The sequence below is a fragment of the Cuculus canorus genome, chromosome 2, assembly GCF_017976375.1.
Source record: "Cuculus canorus isolate bCucCan1 chromosome 2, bCucCan1.pri, whole genome shotgun sequence".
NCBI lineage: Eukaryota > Metazoa > Chordata > Aves > Cuculiformes > Cuculidae > Cuculus > Cuculus canorus.
Window position 1 is genome coordinate 109,922,570 of NC_071402.1, and position 19,966 is coordinate 109,942,535.

The following is a 19,966-nucleotide window of genomic DNA, read 5'->3' on the forward strand; positions in this document are numbered from 1 at the left end:
TTACACAGTATTCTGTACAGTGGTGTAATCAATGCCTGAAGGAAGAATATTGAGATTTGAGCCTGACAATGATTGTGAGTCATAGTATATATTTTTCTCTTCCTTGTTCTGGTGTTTTTATCGTGGGAAAGAATGCTTGCTCTAAGAAGAGATGTAAATCAGTTTAGGGAAAACAGTAATATTAACTGTAGGAAATAAATGGATGGAAGCAAAAATAACTATTTGTGTTGCAAGGCTCTTTAGAGGTGGCCAAGCTGTGATCCTGTAGTAATGGGGGCTGTACCTTTTTTTCTTGTGCCACAGCAGTTTTCTTAATGTATTGCTATTATTCTTTCTTATACTGCACATCAGCACAGTCCCATCTGTCTTTACCAGCACGTATATGCCAGAAGGGCACCATTCTTAAAATAAGAAGGCCACAAAACCACACAAATCACTTGCTAAAATCTCTAGAAAGGAGTAGATTTTTAACATGGGAGTGGAGAGGAACCTAGTTATTTTATGTGCTTGAGCAGTTTCCCTTGATTAGCGGCATTCAGAGCTGTGATTTCCATGCTCCCTTTTGGGTATTTTTGTTCTTTTGTATTAGCATTCTTTTTTTTACCCTCCTCTTTTCCTCTGGCTGAAGGCACTGTGCAGGTAAGGAGATTCATAGAATCACAGAACAGAATTATAGAATTGTTTAGGCTGGAAAACGGTTTTAAGTCCAATTGTAAACTTAACACTGCCAAGTCCACCACTAAACCATATCCCTATGCACAACATCTACACATATTTTAAGTATCTCCAGCAAGGTGACTCAGCCACTTCCCTGGACAGTCTGTTCCAATTCTTGACAACCTCTTTGGTGAACTAATTTTTCCTAATATCCAGTCTAAACCTCCCCTAGCGATTCAGATCATGGTAAATTGATATATGTCACTGGTAGGTTTGCTAGTTTTGGGGATTTTTAAATTGGTGAACAAGAAACTTTCTTATCAGTTATGGGTCTCAGGTTTCATAGGATGATTTTCTAATTGTTTTCCATATCAAGGGCCAGGTTCTGATAAACTGATTTTCACTTTCTGTAGTCCAAGTGGTTCCTGGGTGGTAGGATTGTACTCAGCAGCGAAATGTTTTTATGTTGCACCACAGAAATTGATTGCTGTGTTTCATATTTCATGAGGAAAGAACCGGCCCAGGAATTAAAACAAAAAGAAAATAAGAGTTCCCAGGAAGCCACTGACTCCTGGTTGCCTGGTGCCTTATACCTAGTGCAAATGAGCATGCAGCTTAGGTCTCAGTGTGCCAAGTGGTGGCCGTAACAGGTCAAGACAAAGTACATATGCACTGGCTAAATGTGCAATAGTTCACTCTGTGTAAGACTTGGATCTCTCTGTGTCAGTCACTACTTGAAAGAGTAGCTGTAATTACACACTTATGGTAGTATTTCTAAATTATCTGATGCCACATTGCTCTAATAATCTTGATCCCTTCCCCAAGCATACACCTGTGTTCCCAGAGAGGTCTGAAGCGGCAGCAAAATGAAACTCGTCTTCTTCCTTTGGAAATAATGAGTTGGGAAGAAAGACTTGGAAAAGCACCTGAATATTTACAAGAGACAACATAGTAATAAGTGAATACTTCAGTCATGGGGTGGCAACGATTTGTAGCACAGCTGACCAGTTGAGCAAACCGTTTTATTACAATGTAGGGAAAGTATGTGAAGTCAACTACTCATTTCTCGTAAAAGCAGCTTGATGAAAAAGATAGCCTCACAGTCGTGAGGGCTTCTTTTTCTTCTTCTTTATATCACATTAATTCCCTTAGCACGTCATTATTGCTGTTAATGATTATACTGCCTATTTATCCAGAATGAAACGCTCTCTTGAAAAGGCTTCAAGGGTAAATTGCAAAGATTTGTGACCATCCTTGACAACCTCTTGAGCCCTAATTCCTATATTATGTTTAAAAATAAAAAAAAGTCCTTAAGGGTACAAAAAGAAGTAGTCAGGAAATGTCTTCTGCAAAATTACTCTGTCCCATGAAGCACAAGGAAAAAGCTCAGCTTGTGAATGGAAACATGAGAAGTTGAGAGCCCATGAAACTTCTCCTGCATGGAGATTGGCCCATATAGGTGCTCTCTTCCATAGGGAGAGAGCAGCATAGATCTCCACCAACCATCTGTGAAGACAATTCCTCATTAAGTGGCAAATTGGCATAGGCAGTTAAGCATTCTATAATTCCTTAGTAGTGGCCCCAGCACTTAAAATGTGTTAGGGGAGTTATTTTATTGCCTCTTTCAGTTGTTGTTGGTTTGCTCCTCTGTACCAAAAGTTTCTGTGTCTCCCTTTGAAGATCTATAAAAAGACACTGTTTATATAAATAATCACATTTGCTTAGGATGAAGGTAGGAGATCGTGCCAGTGAATGATCTTCATTGTTATCCCTGGAACACTATGATGAAAGGTGGGCAGAGAACTGGTTTCATGGACTGCAGTCTGTTTTTTTAATCATATATTCCAAGATAAAGAAAGTAATTTCCTCTTAGATATTACAAAGAATTAAGCAGTTGGGTGACTGTGGTGAGCTGTAATTCATCTGGGAGGACAGCGTAGAAACTGCTATTTTTTTTCCAAAATAAATACTCAAAAAGGGAAGTAAATAACTTGGGAGTGCAAACTTCAGCTCGTACCACTCCCCAACTGATCCTGTAAAGCCTGACTTAAAAAAAAAAAAAAAAAGCTGATTTGACTCCAACAGGTTCATATATGGAAACAAATCATTAGGAGCTTTTGATAATTGAGATAATGTTAAGCTTATCAGCATAATTATTTCCTGCACATTCATAAAGTACAATGGGTGAGTAACGCAAGAGAGAGGCTCATGTCCAGCTGGATTCACATCCATGGGTTGGTTCAAAACAGGGCCAAGCTTATGAAGGGTCTCAGATACCTCGCAGGGGTACGATATGGAAACTATGCCTTCAGTTTGAAAAACTTTCCAATCCTGCCAGGCGTCCTTCAGCTGCTATGTAACCCCAGAGGTGCCTGAATGACAGAGTCATTTGATGCTTTGCTTTCATGCTTCTCAGGAAACCAGAGCAGTGCCTTTTTGCAGACTCAGAATTGCCCTCATCTGAAGCAGTGGGGGTGGACCTGGACAACTTGTTTGTGTATAATTTGGTTTGAAAAATGAGGATTCCTCACCATATCTCCTCTGAAGACCTCAGTCCTGGAGTTTTCCTTTATTAAAGAATTAAGCTTAGAAGTAGTCTTTGCAGCAAAGCTAGGAATTTGGGTCGCTATGCAGTTCCTGAGCAGCAAGGGCTCTCCAGTCCATAATGTGGTGCAAGGAGCACTCAGTTAAGAGCTGCCAACCTGATCCTTCCTCCATGGGTGGCTGTCTCAATTATTGGAATGCTCATTAAGAAGCAGAAGCAGCACATTTTCCAGGAAAAAATAAGTCCTGCTCGAGTTGAAAAAGCCGTAGATGCTTGCCTTCAGATGCACCAGCACTTGGAACTCCGATATGCTTGCACATTATTGCAACAAATGAGCTGTGTATGTCCATAGCATGCAAAGTCACATAGAGGCAATGACTATGCCTTATAGGTGCTCTGTTATTTCTAAGGGCAACAATTGAGGATTTGGCTGTGCTGCCAGGCTCTGCCTCAGTTTCACTGCTCATAATGAGTTTGTAGAGCTTTTGAAGAATGCTTTGGAGAGTGTGGAGAAAGTGGAGGATGGCAAGTATTTATTTGGCCATCGATCTGGATGTTTTGGTTTAGATCTAGGAACAACAAACTAATACATAAAGGATGGAAAGTTATTGCACCAGGTCTCAACAACCCAGTGCACACAAGACATGCTATCACGGCAGAATGGGCAGATAAGCTTTCCAGGAGTAGTTCCGTGGCTGCTGCGTTTACAGTAAATTGGTTCCTTATCTTTTCTTTCCTCCAAAACTTTATATTTTTTTTTTATTATTTCTTTAATTTCATTGTAGATTTATGTACAGTTATGTGCAAGATGGACTAGAAAACTTTTTCCAACACAAATGTATACATATGTCAGAGACTGAAACTGATTGCCTGGGGGAGTTGTACTCCTTTGAAAATGCTCGTAATTATCTGTCTGTCAGACCCCAATCTGCCTGCCAAGCTTTATTTACCTTTATGTAATATCAGTACTTGAACAACACAAGCAATAAACATTGTGCAATTTTTACTGGAGTGATCATGGAAGGGTCTAGTTGAATGGGTATGTGAAAAACATTTTATCTTAGCATAGGGCCACCCTGACTTTCCCTAGTGTTATTTATATAATTCCTCTGAAGAGCATCTGCGAATGCATCTCCCACACCAGTGGATGCGTCTCCTTCTTGTGTGTGTGTTTTTTGGCTACTTTTGCAAATAGGAAAGGGATACACTTGAGGGAAAGGCAAACAAGCAGTGAAAGCCTGAGACAACATTGTTGTGGGTGGGAAATGGGATCCAATGCCGAGTCTCTGTTGCAGGCTTTAGCAATAATAACACTTCCTTCCCTGCTATTACATTTGGTTACAGGAGAATCCAGATGTAACTGAAAGGCCTGATGCTCCTCTGCGTCCTTTTCCTTAGTTGCTGTTGCCTGTGCCAATGTGGATGTGGTGTTAGAATTGCACTGAGCATCCTGGCCCCACTGCATCTTGCATGCCCTCTTGACTCACCTTGCTCTGTCATGCGTGGCTGCACTACGGCAACAGTCCCGAGCCCTTTGACCTTTCCTTACCTCAGTAGCCAGTTCAGTAAAATACAACAGTCAGAAACCTCTCTGCCCCCTAACTCTGCTTCTTCCTCCTCTGGAACATGACCTAACAAAACATCTTCTGGAGCATCATTGTCAAATCAGGTTGCTTTACTTGAAAACCAAAGGTGTTGATTTCAAGTTCTCAGAAATATTTTTAACTTTTCTGCTCCTGGCTTTCTAGGTCAGGCTTCATGAGGGTGCACCACCTGTAGCTGTGTCCTGAATGTGGTAGATTGGAATAGAATTACAGACGTTCGAGTCTGCTTTTTCAATTGGAAATAAAAGTACAGTTCACTTGGGTGAAGAAAGAAAAGAAAATGTACATTTAAAGGATGGATTAAAAAAGAGCAGTACCAGACAGTCTCATGAAGCCACTGCCAATTTTGTTGTATCTTCTATCAGAAATATATTAGATAGTGTTTCAGGATGGGATTTTTGGAAAGGGTTCAGGGGCTTCTCCTTAAGTTCCATTGCACCATTTACAAGCTATATCTTAGAGTTCTTCTTTTACCCTTTCCTGCATAATGAAGTCCATCACTGGGAGATGCTCTGGCATAGAACAGCCCTTACCCTGGTGTTTTCCAGCCCATGACCTGCAAATTCCTGTAGTCCATAAACTACAACTAAGAGGTCTCTCAAAAGTAACAGGAAAGTGAGCTTGCTAAATTTTTCGTGCACAGATACAGATTGCTACTTCCGGATTTATCCAGGATCTACAATTTGAAAAAAGGTGGTGAATTTTCACCTAATGATATAGTTTAACATCTTTCTTTGCTGGGCAGGGTCTCCCTTTCAACTGTTGCCAGCTCTCGCATTTGAACTGCAAGTCTCTTTCACCAATATGATGTCAAATCTTTATTAATATGACACCTCGACATAGCTGAAATGATAAGGAATTGATGAAAGTTTCATATGCATCTCCGGTACTCATTAAAGCTGCTCCCTCTAGTGCCTGTTAAAATTAAAGGAACTATGTATATGTGACACTTAGAAATGAATATTTATTCCATAGCTGTCGTCTCTCCTCTTGGATAAAAGGAATCAAAATCACCTTAGCTTTAATGAAGTAAGTTGTCGTTTATCTTTACTGCAGTGCCCTTTTGGCCTGAAATCTTCTGTGTTAATTAACCAAAATGGACAGTTAATTGCTTTGAGTGCCTTTCTAAAGTCCAGGTGTGCCAAGACGTACCATGCTGTAACAAGCTCGCTCTGGACGCTCCTCCTCACTGTTCCTTCTCTCCTCGCATTCCTATAGCCTCTGCTCTGACTCTGGGTCTGAAGTGAAAGTGTCCTTCAAAGAGGACTGGCTAATAAGAAATGTGTAATTTATTAAGCCCTAAATCGATATTTTCCTGAGTCACATTTAGTTTCCTCAGGTTTTAGGAGTAGTGCACCCTCTTTTCAAGTAAGAAATGCTCACCTTAAGTGAGGTCATTGGCTCCATGTGGTCCCTAGTGCTGGTAATATAGGAGTGACACTTGACAGTCAAAAATGTTCAGCATTGGGTGGTGTCGTCATCTAGAAAAAATGACCGCTCTGTGCCTGATTTGTGACCAGCTGCACAGATAGCACCCTAAAAGAAAAGAAAGATCAGCCAGGACATCCTGAACAAGATGTGATGAGATCTGCTTGGGGCCTAACTCAGCATGCTCACTGGCGTCTCCTCTAGTGTGCAGTTACTGAACTGGAGAGATTTAACTTCATGTACAAATTAGATGCTCTTGCTGGCAATGCTTGGAGTGTCTTGGCGGGTGACAAGGTGTGTTAGGGAGCCTGTAACAATATTATGATCTCTAGCACTTGCCAGCCCAGTATACATCCTTCTCCCTGCTCCCAAATTAGTTCAAGGCCCCTTACTTTCCCCTTTTCAATCCCTCCTCAAACGTTCATTTGTCCATCTTCTTACAACTGCCCTCCATTCTGTTCCAGTGTCAGCTATAAACTCATTCCTGTATCCATGTCTCCTTCTGGAAAGGCTGGGAGTGACAGACATTGGCTGCTTATCAGGGTGAACAAAGAGTAATTAGGTCTTTGAACATGTTCCTGTTCTCTGGAATTGCTGCCTGTCCCACAAAACCAGGTACCCAGCTGCAAGAAAGACTGCAATGGCATGGGTGTAATACAGGGTATCCTTGTAAATAAGCCCTGGTGCTATTGGTATTATGGCATATGTGTGAGTTTTGACTCAGTATGTGTAGGATTTAATTAGGAAGCTGATTGCATTCCAGGAAACTTTCAGCCTGAAAGGGTCTAGAGAAAAACAAAATTAGAACTTTTTTCCTTAGGAGGACTTTTTTGGGAAAAAAAAAAAAAGTTTAAAGGAGGAAAGGCATTTTATTGATTCCCAGTGTGGGCTAGGAGTTTGCGTATATATTTTTACTATGCAAGGAAAAGTTTAATGTTGCTTGAGGTTGGGGCTTCTGGGCAGCACAACATGTTTTGAGAAATGCCCTTCTGACTTCAGTTAAAAGACATGACCTAAACAAATATGCTGTCACAGCTTCAAAATCTGTGTGCCTATAAGCCCTGGAAAATGGACACAGATTAAAGTCAGCTGATGTAGGCCAAGTTCTCTGTTGCTGCTACCATACCCTGAATAGGCTGATGGCTTTTTTTTCTAAACAAAAGTGTAACCTTATTTGTCATCTTTTCTGTAAGCAAAGTTAAATGAAGGTCTTAAAAAATAATCAATTTGGAGGAAACAAAATATTCAAACTAGTCAACTGCAGATGCTCTTTTAAAAAAAGCAGTGGTTTCTGTAGGATTTATTCAGCCCTGTCATATATTTTGTTCTGGCTGGACTTTCTAGGCAACTGCAATCCAGAGATAAGTTATGTCTTTTGTAGGGGTTACAGTTGAACTCCTAATTTCAACTACTTTTTTTTTTTTTTTTGCTGATTTAAGTTATTTAAATATTAGAAAACTCATTAACTTAACTCATGCTGTTTAAAGTCATCAGAATAACATCAGGAATGAATAATTTTTGGTGCCATGATTTATTGTGTTTATTAGGATAGCATCTGGCAATCAATTCAGAGCAGATCTGTGTTCCCAGGCTGTGGAAGCATGTTGTGTGCCTCCTTGTTTAATAAATCATCCCAGCCCTAGCGCTGCCCGAAGGTATATAATGGACACTAACGCGGTATGTTAATGCAGCTTCTTGAATAAGAAGCCCCAGCCAACCTCTGCATTTCAGAAAATTGTTTTTGAAGTGTGCCGAGCATTTTCACTTCAGTTGTGCAACCAAAATGACTCTCAGCCTTGTGAGGCAAAATAGGATTGCCGGGTAGCGTGTGTCTGAGAAGTCAGTGCTTGCAGCCTCAGCCTCCAGGATGCTGAACTTGCAGGTTTGATTTTTATCTTTAAATCTAAAGATAAAATAAGCATGAGAGTAGTTGTCCCATCATTTTGCTGATACCCCTGTAGAAAACACTTATATTTGTGCAGTTTACCACTGTAGCTCTTCAAACTGTTTGGCATGTCCCACTGTAAGGAGTCATTGTGTGCAGAAAGTATTCTGTATTGTCTCCATCGAGGGGTTTCAGGTTCCAGACTTTCCAGAGCATAGTTATTGTATTATTGTTATTATTATAGTAATATTTTATTTAAATCTCAAAACATTACCCACACATTGAAGGCTTTCCAATGTGTCCACAGCTCCAGCATCCGTGATCTGTTGGGCTTTAGAGGGCAGCCTCTATAGCTCTGACCCTGTGCTTGAACATGTAAAGATGTCTGGGTGCTGTGGCTTTACAGAAGTGTCCGGGAAGACTTAATGCCTCTGGGGAACATCAGAAGGATCTGCTGTGCATGCAAGTCTGCAGCCGATCCCTTTGTGCGTGGGGAGTCTCAAGCACGTGTCGCTGGCATAAAGTCAGAGGAGCCCAAACCCCGGGAGATCAGCTACTGAGGTGGCTTATATCCTTCCTTTTGCGTTGTACCAGAAGCCTCCGTGTTGGACCAGAGCCAGCCACACTACAGGGGCTTCCTGCCCCCTGGCAGCATGTGGAGGCCCGCAGGAGATGGGGTATGGTGCAGTCAGCATCTTTGAAAGCAGCACAGAAGAAACCCCGTTCCAATCAAAAAAGTAATTTTGGAGGAAAAATAAGAGTCTGAGGGAGAAACGTTCTACTTGCAGCATTTGCACTGAGCTATTCTAATTTTTATTTATCTCCGAGAAATGTCCAGTTGGGGTTGACTCAACCTGGGATGTGGCCCGGACCACCTCCTTTGTGAGCCTTCAGGGAGGGCAGAGAGCACAGCCTGTGCTTCAAAGTGTCTCTTACCAATGACCCCTACCTGCTTTATTTTGCGTTTTTTTTTTTTAAACCACTACAAAGCTAATCTTTTTTTTTTTCTTTTCCTTTTCCTCTCTCTCTAGTTTTGTATGGAGCTGAACCAGCCAACACTGCCAAACATCCGCAAGTGGAAGGGCCCTAGAGGATGTTGGAAGGGTGTTGTTTCCGAAAAACCCTCAGGCCAGCTACACAAGGTACATTAATCCCTAAGTCTGAACTTCAGCTTTGCTTCCCCCCCACACACAACTAAGGACATATTTTGAATGTTTAAGGCAAAACAATTTGCAAATCTTTTTTTGGCAAGGTTTACTTCTCTTGGGTTTTTAGCTGTTTGTTCCTATAGCTTTCAAGTTCACTGTGCAATTGATTTTTTTGGAAGAATTGTTTTCCTCAGCCTGTGGCACACTTGTAAGGGGGAAGGAGTGTGTGTTTGGAGGAGGTATGGTGGGTAAAACCAGCATAGAAATAGAAGTAAGGCTACACATTAGGACAAGGAAAGAGTCCTTGATTTTGCCCCTGGCAGACTGCAGTACTTCTGAATTTTTTTGTACTAGTCAGCTGAGCTTGTTCCCTAGCAGAGCACTGGCCGGCATTTGCAAGAGCTCCTCGTTTCCCTAGTTCGCAAGTGAAGATCCCACAGAGGGGCCCCAGGCAGGCTGCCATCCTTGTCTGGAAGAGAAGGTTATCTCACATGTTCTCCAGAGTGCTCTGCATGGGTATTTAAAATACACTGTGGATTCCCTTTGAAATCAGCACTGTGTTGCACTGTGCTTTTCCCTGCAGCATCTTCTGCTGTGGGAATGTATATACTGTAGCGAGGTACTAATTTATAAGGTGGCGACAGCTACATCTGCTAACCTTGACAATATTCAAGGCACAGCTTCATTGGACTGGGCACCACTAACGGTGCCCAAAAGCAGTCTGTCCCAAGGAAAATCTCTCTTTTTTCCATTTAAGAGTGCTAATAAGAGTTCAGAGCAAAGTCCTCCTCATGCTCGAGCTGTTGTTGCTGAACGAGATCATTCTCGTAAGGCAGTTATTGCAGCATGGATGTGGTTGCGGGATGGAAGTAGGACCTGAGACCTGTCATGTAATGAGTGATGCTTAGCAGTGCATTGTGCTGTCTTCATCTATTCTAAGCACTGTTGTTATTAAAGATGTGGCTGCAGTTCTATCCTGCAATCGTGCTGCTTAGAATCCACGTTTTCTTAATCTGGCTGTTCAAAATTAAGTTCTATCTCCATTCACACCCAAGGCTGTTGTTGGACTCGGATGTTTTGGGAGCTGCAGCAAATTTTGCTGCCCTTCTGCGTAAAACCTGAGAATGACAAATAATGGGAGAGAAAAAAAAAAAACCCAAACAAAACCCCACCACTTGAGCAGCACAAGGACTGGACTCTAGCTACCACTAGAAAGACAGAAAAGGTCCAAGGTTTAACACAATTCACAATTCATTCCAATGCAAAGTGCAAATTCCCTTCAGGACATTTTTATTCCTGGCTGGAGTTTTCCTTTAGGATCTTTTGTTAGGCCAGATGATTAAAACACTGAATATAAAAAATTGTGCAAAGTTATTGAAATTTTTCCTCTGCTGTTTCTTTTTTTCCAAGAATTATTAGTAATTGTCTCAGAGTTTCTATATTAAATCCGGAGCCTTTAGTTTATTTTTTCCTGAGCTGCATTTCCAAAGATAACAATGACAGTTTTGACTGTGGACTGAGTAATTTAAAAATCATCATCTACCGTGTTTTACTGGTAAGAGTGTAAGGATGAATGGTTCCCAAAATCATGGGAAAAGTCTGAGTCCAAGCTAAGAATAGAAGAGGTATCTACTGACTCTTCCTTTTAGCTGCTTTAACAGAATCTGGCTATGCTGGAGAACCCTCCACTAAGCCAAGAAGTCTGCTCTGCCCCTTGGGTTAGTCAAGGGGCTCAGGTGAGTTAATGAGTCCATCAGGTTTGAAGATTCTGTACAGAAGTGCAATACAGTGCAGTAAGGCAGTGTAACACTGATCACATAGAATCTTTGGCACAAGCTGATCTCGGTATGCTCTACAGGGCTAAATAATGCAAAATGGTGGATGATGCTTCAGGCTTGTACTTTCATATGCCTTCAACCAAGAAATGACTTTTAACCACGTTGATGTGAAATCTGGAGTCAGAGAATAGTGAACAGCTGCTGAAATCGGTTTTATTCTTCCAGGTCTTTTCCTATAGCAGTTTTCAGACCTTAGGCTTCTGACTGGCAGAATAATTTTGTCAGTATTTTGAAGATGAGTTATCTAGAGGATACACCAAAGTATTTTAGCCAGCCTTAATGCTTTCTTTCAAGGCTCACAGGAAGTTAGCAGAGCAGACACTTAAGTATTGCAGCTGAAATGGAAAAAACTCTTCCTGAGATGGATTTAACTATAATTCACAAAGGGAAGCAATATTGAATGATATCAAGGAAAATGGTGTCTGACTGATGGAAGGAGAAGCTGACAGGCTTTGAATTAGATATTGCTGCTGGTGCAGCCAGGGCAGGCAGCTTTCTGAAAATGCCGATTCTGAAGTAATAAAAAAAAAAAAGAAAAAAAGCATGCAGGATAATAGAACCAGAGCTGAAAGGAGCAGAGAGCTGAGCGCAAAACATTTGAGCTGGAAAAGAGACAGAGAAGACTGACAGGGCTGAGAGGTCTAGACCGGATTTCATGCCAAGAGACTTAAGGAGCCTGGATATTTTTAGTTTGTGGGTGTCTGAAATCTGTGAGATGGCGTATGGCATGGGGAGAAGGAACAACTGTGCAGCATTGTCTGCCACAGCCCTTGCAGTTGCCCAATGAGACCAAGAAGCACTGAGCTCAGGGTTAGACAAACAGTCATTATTTACCTATGGGTAATAAACTACCTTGTTACTGATGACGTTCAGAAGAATCTGATGCCTTCCCTAGACTAGAAGGAAACAAAGACTGTATCAGCCCAAACACGTATATGAGAGGTAGCATCTTTATCTCTCACCCCTACAGTTGTCCTGAATACACTCCACCTGTATAAGATAAAACAGTGTGTTAAATCTCGGCTGGACTGAGCAGTGCTGAAGTTACCTGGGTGTCCAATAGCCAGTGTACAGGTGTGAGGGACTGTGAGTAGCAGAGCAACATGTGTTGCTCAGCATGCTCAGTTTTCCTTGGGCCTTCCTATAGAGTGTTCCTCCCACATCTGGTGGGCCTTTTGGCCAGGGTGAGATAAGGAAGAATTTCTACCTCTTTCTTTGTCTCCTACTGATAGCCTAAGATGCTGCTTCTCCTTTACGCTTGTGCACAGCAAGTTGGGCTTCCTGCGCTCAGCAGGCACCAAGCCTAGATATAAACCTCCATCATCTTTAACTGCCCCTGCCTATTTTGGAAGTGATGTAAACCACTGCCAATACCAGCAGTGGTACTGAAACTTGCAGGCTAAAGTTTCACCTGGGGAGGGACTGGATTTGGGCAGAATGTTTATGTTTTACCTTCTTACTAGTAGCTTTTCTTTCTTTTTTATTTTTTTCTTTTCAATTCCAGGGAGTTGAATATTCTGGCTTCCTCTGGGATACAACAGCTGGCATTGAACTGAAAGATGCTTCATCTCAGGAGAGTGCACAGACTAATGGCAATGGGAGACATTCCTACCCTCACCCATATCTTGCACATTTCAAGGTAAGTGCTGTTGTGCCAACTGCCCCTTGCAGGATTGAGCTTTTATTAAAAAAATTGGTGTAAGAAGCCGGAAAGACACACAGTCTTCTAAGAGATAAAAATTTGCATGAGGCACTAACCCATCTCATCATTTCAGCACTGCCTCATGGCCTGATTATAGGTCAAAGTCATGAGACATACCCATATAGGGCTTTTGTGGGTATGGCAGGTCACCAGAATCAGTCTTTTCCTCTGCTTCTGTGGGTGCAAACCTTGCTGCAAAGCAGCATTTGAGCATATGAGTGTCAGTGGATCTTCAGTAGCATCTGCGGCCACTGAGTTTTGTCACTTTGTTCCACTTTTGTCACCTTGTTCTGCTTTTACCAAATTAACATGGCAAGAACAAGGTGCAGCCTGCCACAGGGCTGTAATTCTTGTCAGTGCCACAGACTCTGAGTGGAGAGGGGTAGTCAAAATGGGTATATATAAATATAGAAGGCACAGTGCTCCTGCGAGACGAGGGCTGATCTCTCACATGTTGCTGGCATATTGCAGTTTCCATTTAAAGCTTTTTCACTAGGCTGAATCCATCTAAAAGAACATCAGGCATTTTGGAAACTGTTCTTGTACATACGCTTGAGTGAGCACACAGCCCCCTTCTGCGCACAGGCTGTGATGGAGGGGTCCAGTTTGGGGAACTTGACATCTCTGGTAACGCTTTGAGACAATAGTTATTAAAATAAACATAGATGCATAAAATTGTTATCTGTAATTAATATTAATTAATGAATGGTGTAAACAGGTATATATTAGGAGCAAGCATTACTCATGCCATATGACACAGTGAGTTCCACGAGGTAAGCAGAAGATTGCAGGCAGCCAACAGCCACTTTCAAGGTACATTAAGTTTCTTGATTAGACTCTGATAGTCCAGAGCTAATCACAAGAGAGTCATAATTAGCCCCTGTAATGACCACAACATTATTTGTAGCTTATTAACAACTGGTTTTGCATAAACTGATTTTCATAAGCAGACAGCTGCTTTCTGCAGCCCTGATGGAAAGAAGCTGTTTGCTTATACAGATCACTTTCCCCAGAACTGAAAGGGTACTAGGTTATTGCAAACAGCTACAAAATACCTTCCTCGTCTTCCTCCTCAAAACAAGACCAACCAAAACACACCACACACATAGGGAAGTAAGTCCTAAACACCCAGATTTACTCCTGAAAGTACTGGGAACAGGCACATGGTTTTGCTTTGTGACCTTCTGTTCCCTGTCTGCATGGCACTGATTTCTCCTTCCTTCTCCAGGTTGGGATGAATGATTTAACACTGGTTAACCTTCATCTGGCCCTGTCACCCTCAGTAGGAGAGAATACCGGGAAAAACCACGACAGCCACAAGCTGGCAGCCTTTGCACAGACTTTGCAGGAGACTCTGAAAGGTATGGTGTATTTTTCCTGCCAGCAATCACATGCACACTGATCATCTGAGCTAATCAAAAGGAGTTTTTTAAAGAAATAAAATCTGTCTCCGTGCAGGTTTCACAAACATCCTCATCAGCTTCGCATTGTCGTTACTGGTATTTGAATTGATCCGTAGCATGGCAGGTATGCTTTTCCCCTGCTCAGTGTCTTTTAGTCCTTATAATTAACACAAACAGCACAGAGGATCCTGCCGGCTTTGACACCATTTTTTCAAATGAAGTTCCTTCTGATTTTTTGCTAGTGTAAGAGCAAGTTCAGCCAAAAAAAAAAAAAAAGCACTGAGGTTAAGACTCTATTTTAAGTGCTTTGTGGAAATGATATCTATATGGTATCTGAACGAAGCTTAATGGCTTTTATTTCCCAAATAAATAGATCCTATCTATTAACTTTTGTATAATTGGAAGCACTTTGGAAAACCCAGTGTAAAACAGGAGATGGTAGCTAACGAGAAAAGAGCCAGCCACCAAATCCTGGTTTGGTACCTGAGTGTAACATGCAGGATAATTGTTTTCTTTTCAAATATGTTGCTCTAGTTTTACACCAGCATGAGGGAACCAGAATTTAGACCTGAACTTGAGCAATGTAATATCCATCTGAATTTCTTTACTTAATTTCTGAGAATTTGCTTCTTACTTCGAAGGTTGCAAATTAAATTCAACTTTCTATGAAGCAGAACAGCACATTCAGATTCTAAAAGTTGCTGATCTTGTTATAGGAATAGAAAAATCTACCCCTTCATTAACTGTTTCACAAAGATGTAGCAGGGTTACAAGGTTATATGCGTGATGATTTTCAGCTTGGCTCAGGTTAGCAAGGCTGGTCACTTGGAAGCATTAATATCCCTCTTTTGTAACACAAGAGTTATTTGCAGTTTTTATGTGTATTCTATTGTTTTTCCTTTTGAGCTGCAAGAAGTCAGTCAGAGCTATTTTTAAATGCTACTGATTTAAGTATTTGTCCACGTACCTTGAAATTGGAAAGGATAGAAGTAAACAAAAAGATCGTTTGTTTAATCCCCAAAGGCTGAACAGAGGCACGAGTAAATGTGTAGCTCTTCCGAAATCAACAGAGTTGCATTTCCACTGCATCTAAATTAAGACTTCTGGCATCAGGGCTTCTCCTTATTTCATGTTTTTATTTTCATATGGTAAGCACATTATTGGAGCGTGCTTATTCTTGACTTAGTCTTTCACAAAAGAAGACATTCAGATTCCTCGAAACCTGTGGGATGCCAGTCTTGTTTCCTAAAGAAATGGTTGAGCACACATGTTTCTTTGAAGTGTTGAATTACCCTGCCAAAATCAAGGTCATGCTTAAAATTACCACTATCCTTCTATTTCTTCCAAATCAATCCATAAAATATGGGTAATAAAGACTGATTTTCAGTGGGTACTGCAGTAAATTGGGAGTTTCTGCTTCCATTTTGCTAACAGATGCCTACTCTGCTGTTTTTCATTCTTAAGAGGCATGTGAGCATCTGAGGATATTTGGTTACTATCCAGAGTGTCCTGTAATGCAGAGCACTAGTGTCCTCCCATATTTCTCCCATCAGACCAGTAGGCTCTGGTTCCTTTTTCCTGCTCTTTCTTTCCCTTCAGCAGGACTGGAGTGATGTCGTTGCTGTTGGTTGCTCATAGCTAATTCTTTGCAGCAGCCCTTCTGCCTTGTCTCAAGAGTTCCACCAGTTTGTCTACAGTGTGGTGGCCATGGGCAGCACACAGATGATATTCTGGATGCACTGGTAGTGCTTGGACCCAGGGACCAGAGTATTGTCTTAGTCATCCTCTCCCAACCAACTTGACCATATTACATAGGTTACTTATGCCTTGGGCAATAAGCTTAGAAGACCTCTCAGAGGTGGTAAGAAGTCTCATAACAGTCGATATACCATCACATCCCTCTCATCATCTGCTTCTCACTTTCTCCAGGGAGAATTTGGGGGTTTAAGGGTCTGTCTAATTCGTGAAGGGACTCATCTGGGACATGGGAAGGCCAAGGAGAATATCCTACAGGTGTCTCTCTTTGGACTGCCAAAGAGCAAAGGAGGGTTTCTTGGTTCCCGCAGGAAGGCAGATTGCAACACTGCAGGCTTCTTTAGGCACTGAAAGTCCCTCAGCTGATTGCATTGGCATGCTGGTTCTTAGCCGCTGCGGCACAGAGCTGATTTAAGGCAGCACTTTGCTTTGCTGGCCAAGAGCCACCTGCAGACACTGCTAAAAGTTGCTGGGGCTTCAGTGAATTTGCAGATGCATTTGCAACAGACTGGAACTTTTCCACATCTGAAGAGTCTTCCCTTAACAAGGGCAGTGTTACTTTGAGCCCAAGGGGTCTGAATATGTGTGGGAGCACCCCTGAGAGGTAATGGGACATGCATCTGTCTGCTGTGGGCTGTATGCTGCCACATCCCAGCAGATGGAGGCTCTGGGTCCTCGTAGGACAGTGTAGTCTATGGGAGGGACCTTCGCAGCAGAAGATGGGTTGGTAAAGGACCCTCTGCTGCTGTCTTCTGCAGAAGGAAAAGGAGGATAAGATTGCGTCAGCTGAGGAGCCTCTGGCTCAGGCAGCCTCTGCTGCTCAGTCCTGAGGAGGAACGAGCCCTGCCAGTCTCAAACTATCATTTCCTCCAAAAGAGGAAAGGCACATCACAGCACCAGTAGCATTGTCTCAATTTTCATTTTTCTGCTCTCTGATTGTAAATGTGGACATTGTGACTACCGTTTCTAATCAGTTATCATCCCTTGTTCTGAGCAAGGGCATGAATTCTTCTAGACCTTTTGCTATATTGGGCCAAGAGCCATTGGGGCTGATTTGTGAGACCCCTGAGACCTGCAGCTGCTGTGTGGCGGCTGTGCTCCCTGCCTTGGCTGAGGGACCCCAGGGACGACTGATTAGGTGCAGTCATACACACAAAAGGATCCAAGCAGGTTTTCTGCTTTCCCTGCTTGATGCCTTTTGAGGGCTACAGCAGGTGGATGAGACACAAAGCGCCTGTGTATGGCATTGCTGTCGCAGGAGCTGGCAGAGGCAGGAGCAGAGCTGAGAGCGAGCCAGGACAAGGGGAAATGAAGTTGGTGGTTATCTAGACAATTGGTGTTGCCTGCTTTTCCTGCTTAGCGCAGAGCTGCCCACCCTTTTCCCCGGTGATTCACAGTCATCAGAAGCAAGAGGGTATCAGAAGCAATCCTTTGCCTCCCCAGTGGTAAATCAGGCTTCAGCTTCTTTAACACAACCCAGCCCATTCTGTCTGTCAGCTCTACACTGCATTTTGATTTTATGCTTAGTTATTCTGCATGCAAGAATTTGAGTGGGTGAAGAATACAGTGACTGACTCCCTGTGCACACAGCAGGCTGACTTCTTACCTCCCTTCTGAGCACAGATCTAGGGGCTGGGTCTTTTAGCTTCTGCTTTTTCTAAGCCATCGATAACGAAACAGTCAGTTAAAATTCTCACTTTTGAGTATTTTTTTTCATAGGTTTTCCACATAAGGGAAATAGGCTTGATGATTTGCTAGAAGTGTGAGTATTTTAAGAATAGAATAGGGTAGAACAGAATGTATTTTGTATGGTATTGAGGTACTATTGTTCAGATGCCTGCCTCTCTGTCATCTTTAAACACCAGCCCCCAAGGATGTGCTCCAGAACTTTCTGTAATGGCCTTTCCCCTAAACTTATATGGCTGAGCCAAAAGCATGGAAAGATCTGAGTGGTGCTTGGGCCATTAAACAAGCATTAGTCTTGTAGAACCAAGACGGTGCGGTCGCATTTCAGGCTTCCTGCTCCTGCTAAGCAAGAGATCTTAGGGTTTTTGCATGCAAAGCTGCCAGCTCCTAGCAAGCGTTATTGTCCCATTAGACAAGCACTGATATTTTTGGGGAGGGTCTGATGGAGCTTAAAATAGCTCAGGTTCAGATTTGGGCTTTTTGTTTCCTTTAAATGTCGGATGGCTGTTGTCATGAACACTTCATGGAATATACTATGGAATAATATTTAAAACTCGTGTCATTTCCATTATAGTTTGTGTAGAGAAACCGCAAAGAGTTTCATCAGCTTTTCATCACCCCTCTGCATCTTATCAAGCAGCATGTTTTGAAGTATTTGGTTTTGTAAGTCAGACGTTTACAGTCTCGCAGCTCTCCTGCCCATTCCCGATTCATCTTTCATGTAGTGCTAGGCAGGCGTGGAGTAGATTTTGTTGTTAAACTTGCGCTCCCTCTCCTGGCTGGCTGCCTGTACAGCAACAGCATGAAACGAGGAGATTTATCTGTGAACACTAGATGTGGTAGAGAAACCCCATCTCCTTCCACACTTCAGTCCCAGGAAGGAAAAAGCTTGTAGACTCTCATAGTTCTCTTCTCTGAAGATTTCTAAAAGCCTCTAAGACCAGAACTGCCTGTCTTTGAGTTTGTCACTAACAGTGAATAGCAAGCAAAGAACACCACTATAAAGAAGATGATAGTTAAAAACAAGCATGAAATGTGTACTGGCTGTTTTTAAACAAGAAGAGAATGGCCGTGAGTAAATAGCTGAAAAGGCTTTAAACAGCATTTATTCCAGAAGTTCAGAGTTAGGTCAGCTTTGCTATTCAGTATCTGTATTTTTCCTCCTCCCATTTATCCTCTCTCCTTCTTGTACTTAAGCAATGGATGTAATTTGATTCATTTATATTATTCCTGTTTTCTAGGAGAAAAAGACGTGATCATCCTCGGAGATTTTAACCAGGCCCCAGACAGCAGTGACCATGACATCCTGAGGAAGGAGAAGTTCCATCACCTGGTCCCTTCCAGCACCTTCACAAATATCAGCACAAAGAACCCACAAGGGTCCAAGTCGCTGGATAACATCTGGATCAGTCGGAGCTTGAAAAAGGTTTTCACAGGTAGAGTTGCTTTTTAGTGAGATTGTGTAACTTTTAGTTAGGTTAGCGGCGTGTGTCAAATTTGGGCAATATTACTTATCTTTTTGTCTGTGATTCTCTTTCATGCAGGCCACTGGGCTGTTGTGCGAGAAGGTCTTACAAATCCATGGATCCCTGATAACTGGTCCTGGGGTGGGGTGGCTTCTGACCACTGTCCTGTGCTTGCCGAATTTTACTTGGAAAAGGACTGGAACAAGAAGGAGGTGACACGGAATGGCAATGGGGTGATGGTCGAACGCAGCGACTCCCACACTAAGCATGAACGATGATGTGAACTTAAGGGTGCCTCTTCTGCTCCCCAGAGAGCAGTCAAAGGCTCTATTTTCTCACTGCTTGGTGGAGCAGGTCTGTCTCCCCCTCTCCCTCCTTCTGCTCTCCTCCCCACAAGTAGAAAGCATCAGCACTTGATTTTGGTGGCTCTGGCTTTGTGGCCCTCCTGGACAATTGTGGAGTGTCTCACGGCAGTGGAGCAATCTGCAACTTTTTCTGGGGACACAGTGGACATTTCCGTACCTGGAGATTTGGATGAGAATTGTACAAAAAATAAAGTGTACTTTTAATACTGTATGGGATCTTTGCTATTACGCAGCTAAGCAGGGCTTTGCTGCGAGCATGAGGGGGGAATGATGGTTATTTCCCTTTGCCTTCTTGTAAATATAGGGAATAAGAGAGGCTCCAAAAAAAGAGATGCCATGGAAATTCTTGTGAACTTGCAAATGCTGTTCAGCACTTAGAAAAGCTGCCGGAGCTGGTCCCTACATGACCTTAAATGAGGCCTGACTGGTGCCTGTGGCTCAGCCCACAAAAGCCATGCTCCTCTACAGCCCCATGAGGTTGTGA

The 19,966-nt window shown here is 42.4% G+C and overlaps 1 protein-coding gene across 2 annotated transcripts in view; it reads left to right on the top strand.

Moving 5' to 3' along the window:
* EEPD1 (endonuclease/exonuclease/phosphatase family domain containing 1) overlaps window positions 1-19,691 on the top strand; it is a 62,632-nt gene extending 42,941 nt beyond the window's left edge. The window contains exons 3-8 of one of the 2 annotated variants that reach the window (XM_054058560.1): window positions 9,151-9,261; window positions 12,610-12,744; window positions 14,036-14,168; window positions 14,266-14,334; window positions 18,893-19,087; window positions 19,196-19,691. In XM_054058560.1, the coding sequence (XP_053914535.1) occupies window positions 9,151-9,261; window positions 12,610-12,744; window positions 14,036-14,168; window positions 14,266-14,334; window positions 18,893-19,087; window positions 19,196-19,395 (843 nt within the window). In that variant the 3' untranslated portion in view covers window positions 19,396-19,691. The remainder of the gene's footprint in view (window positions 1-9,150; window positions 9,262-12,609; window positions 12,745-14,035; window positions 14,169-14,265; window positions 14,335-18,892; window positions 19,088-19,195) is intronic. The other variant, XM_009567842.2, reaches the window with a different exon arrangement.
* Window positions 19,692-19,966: the final 275 nt, after the last annotated feature.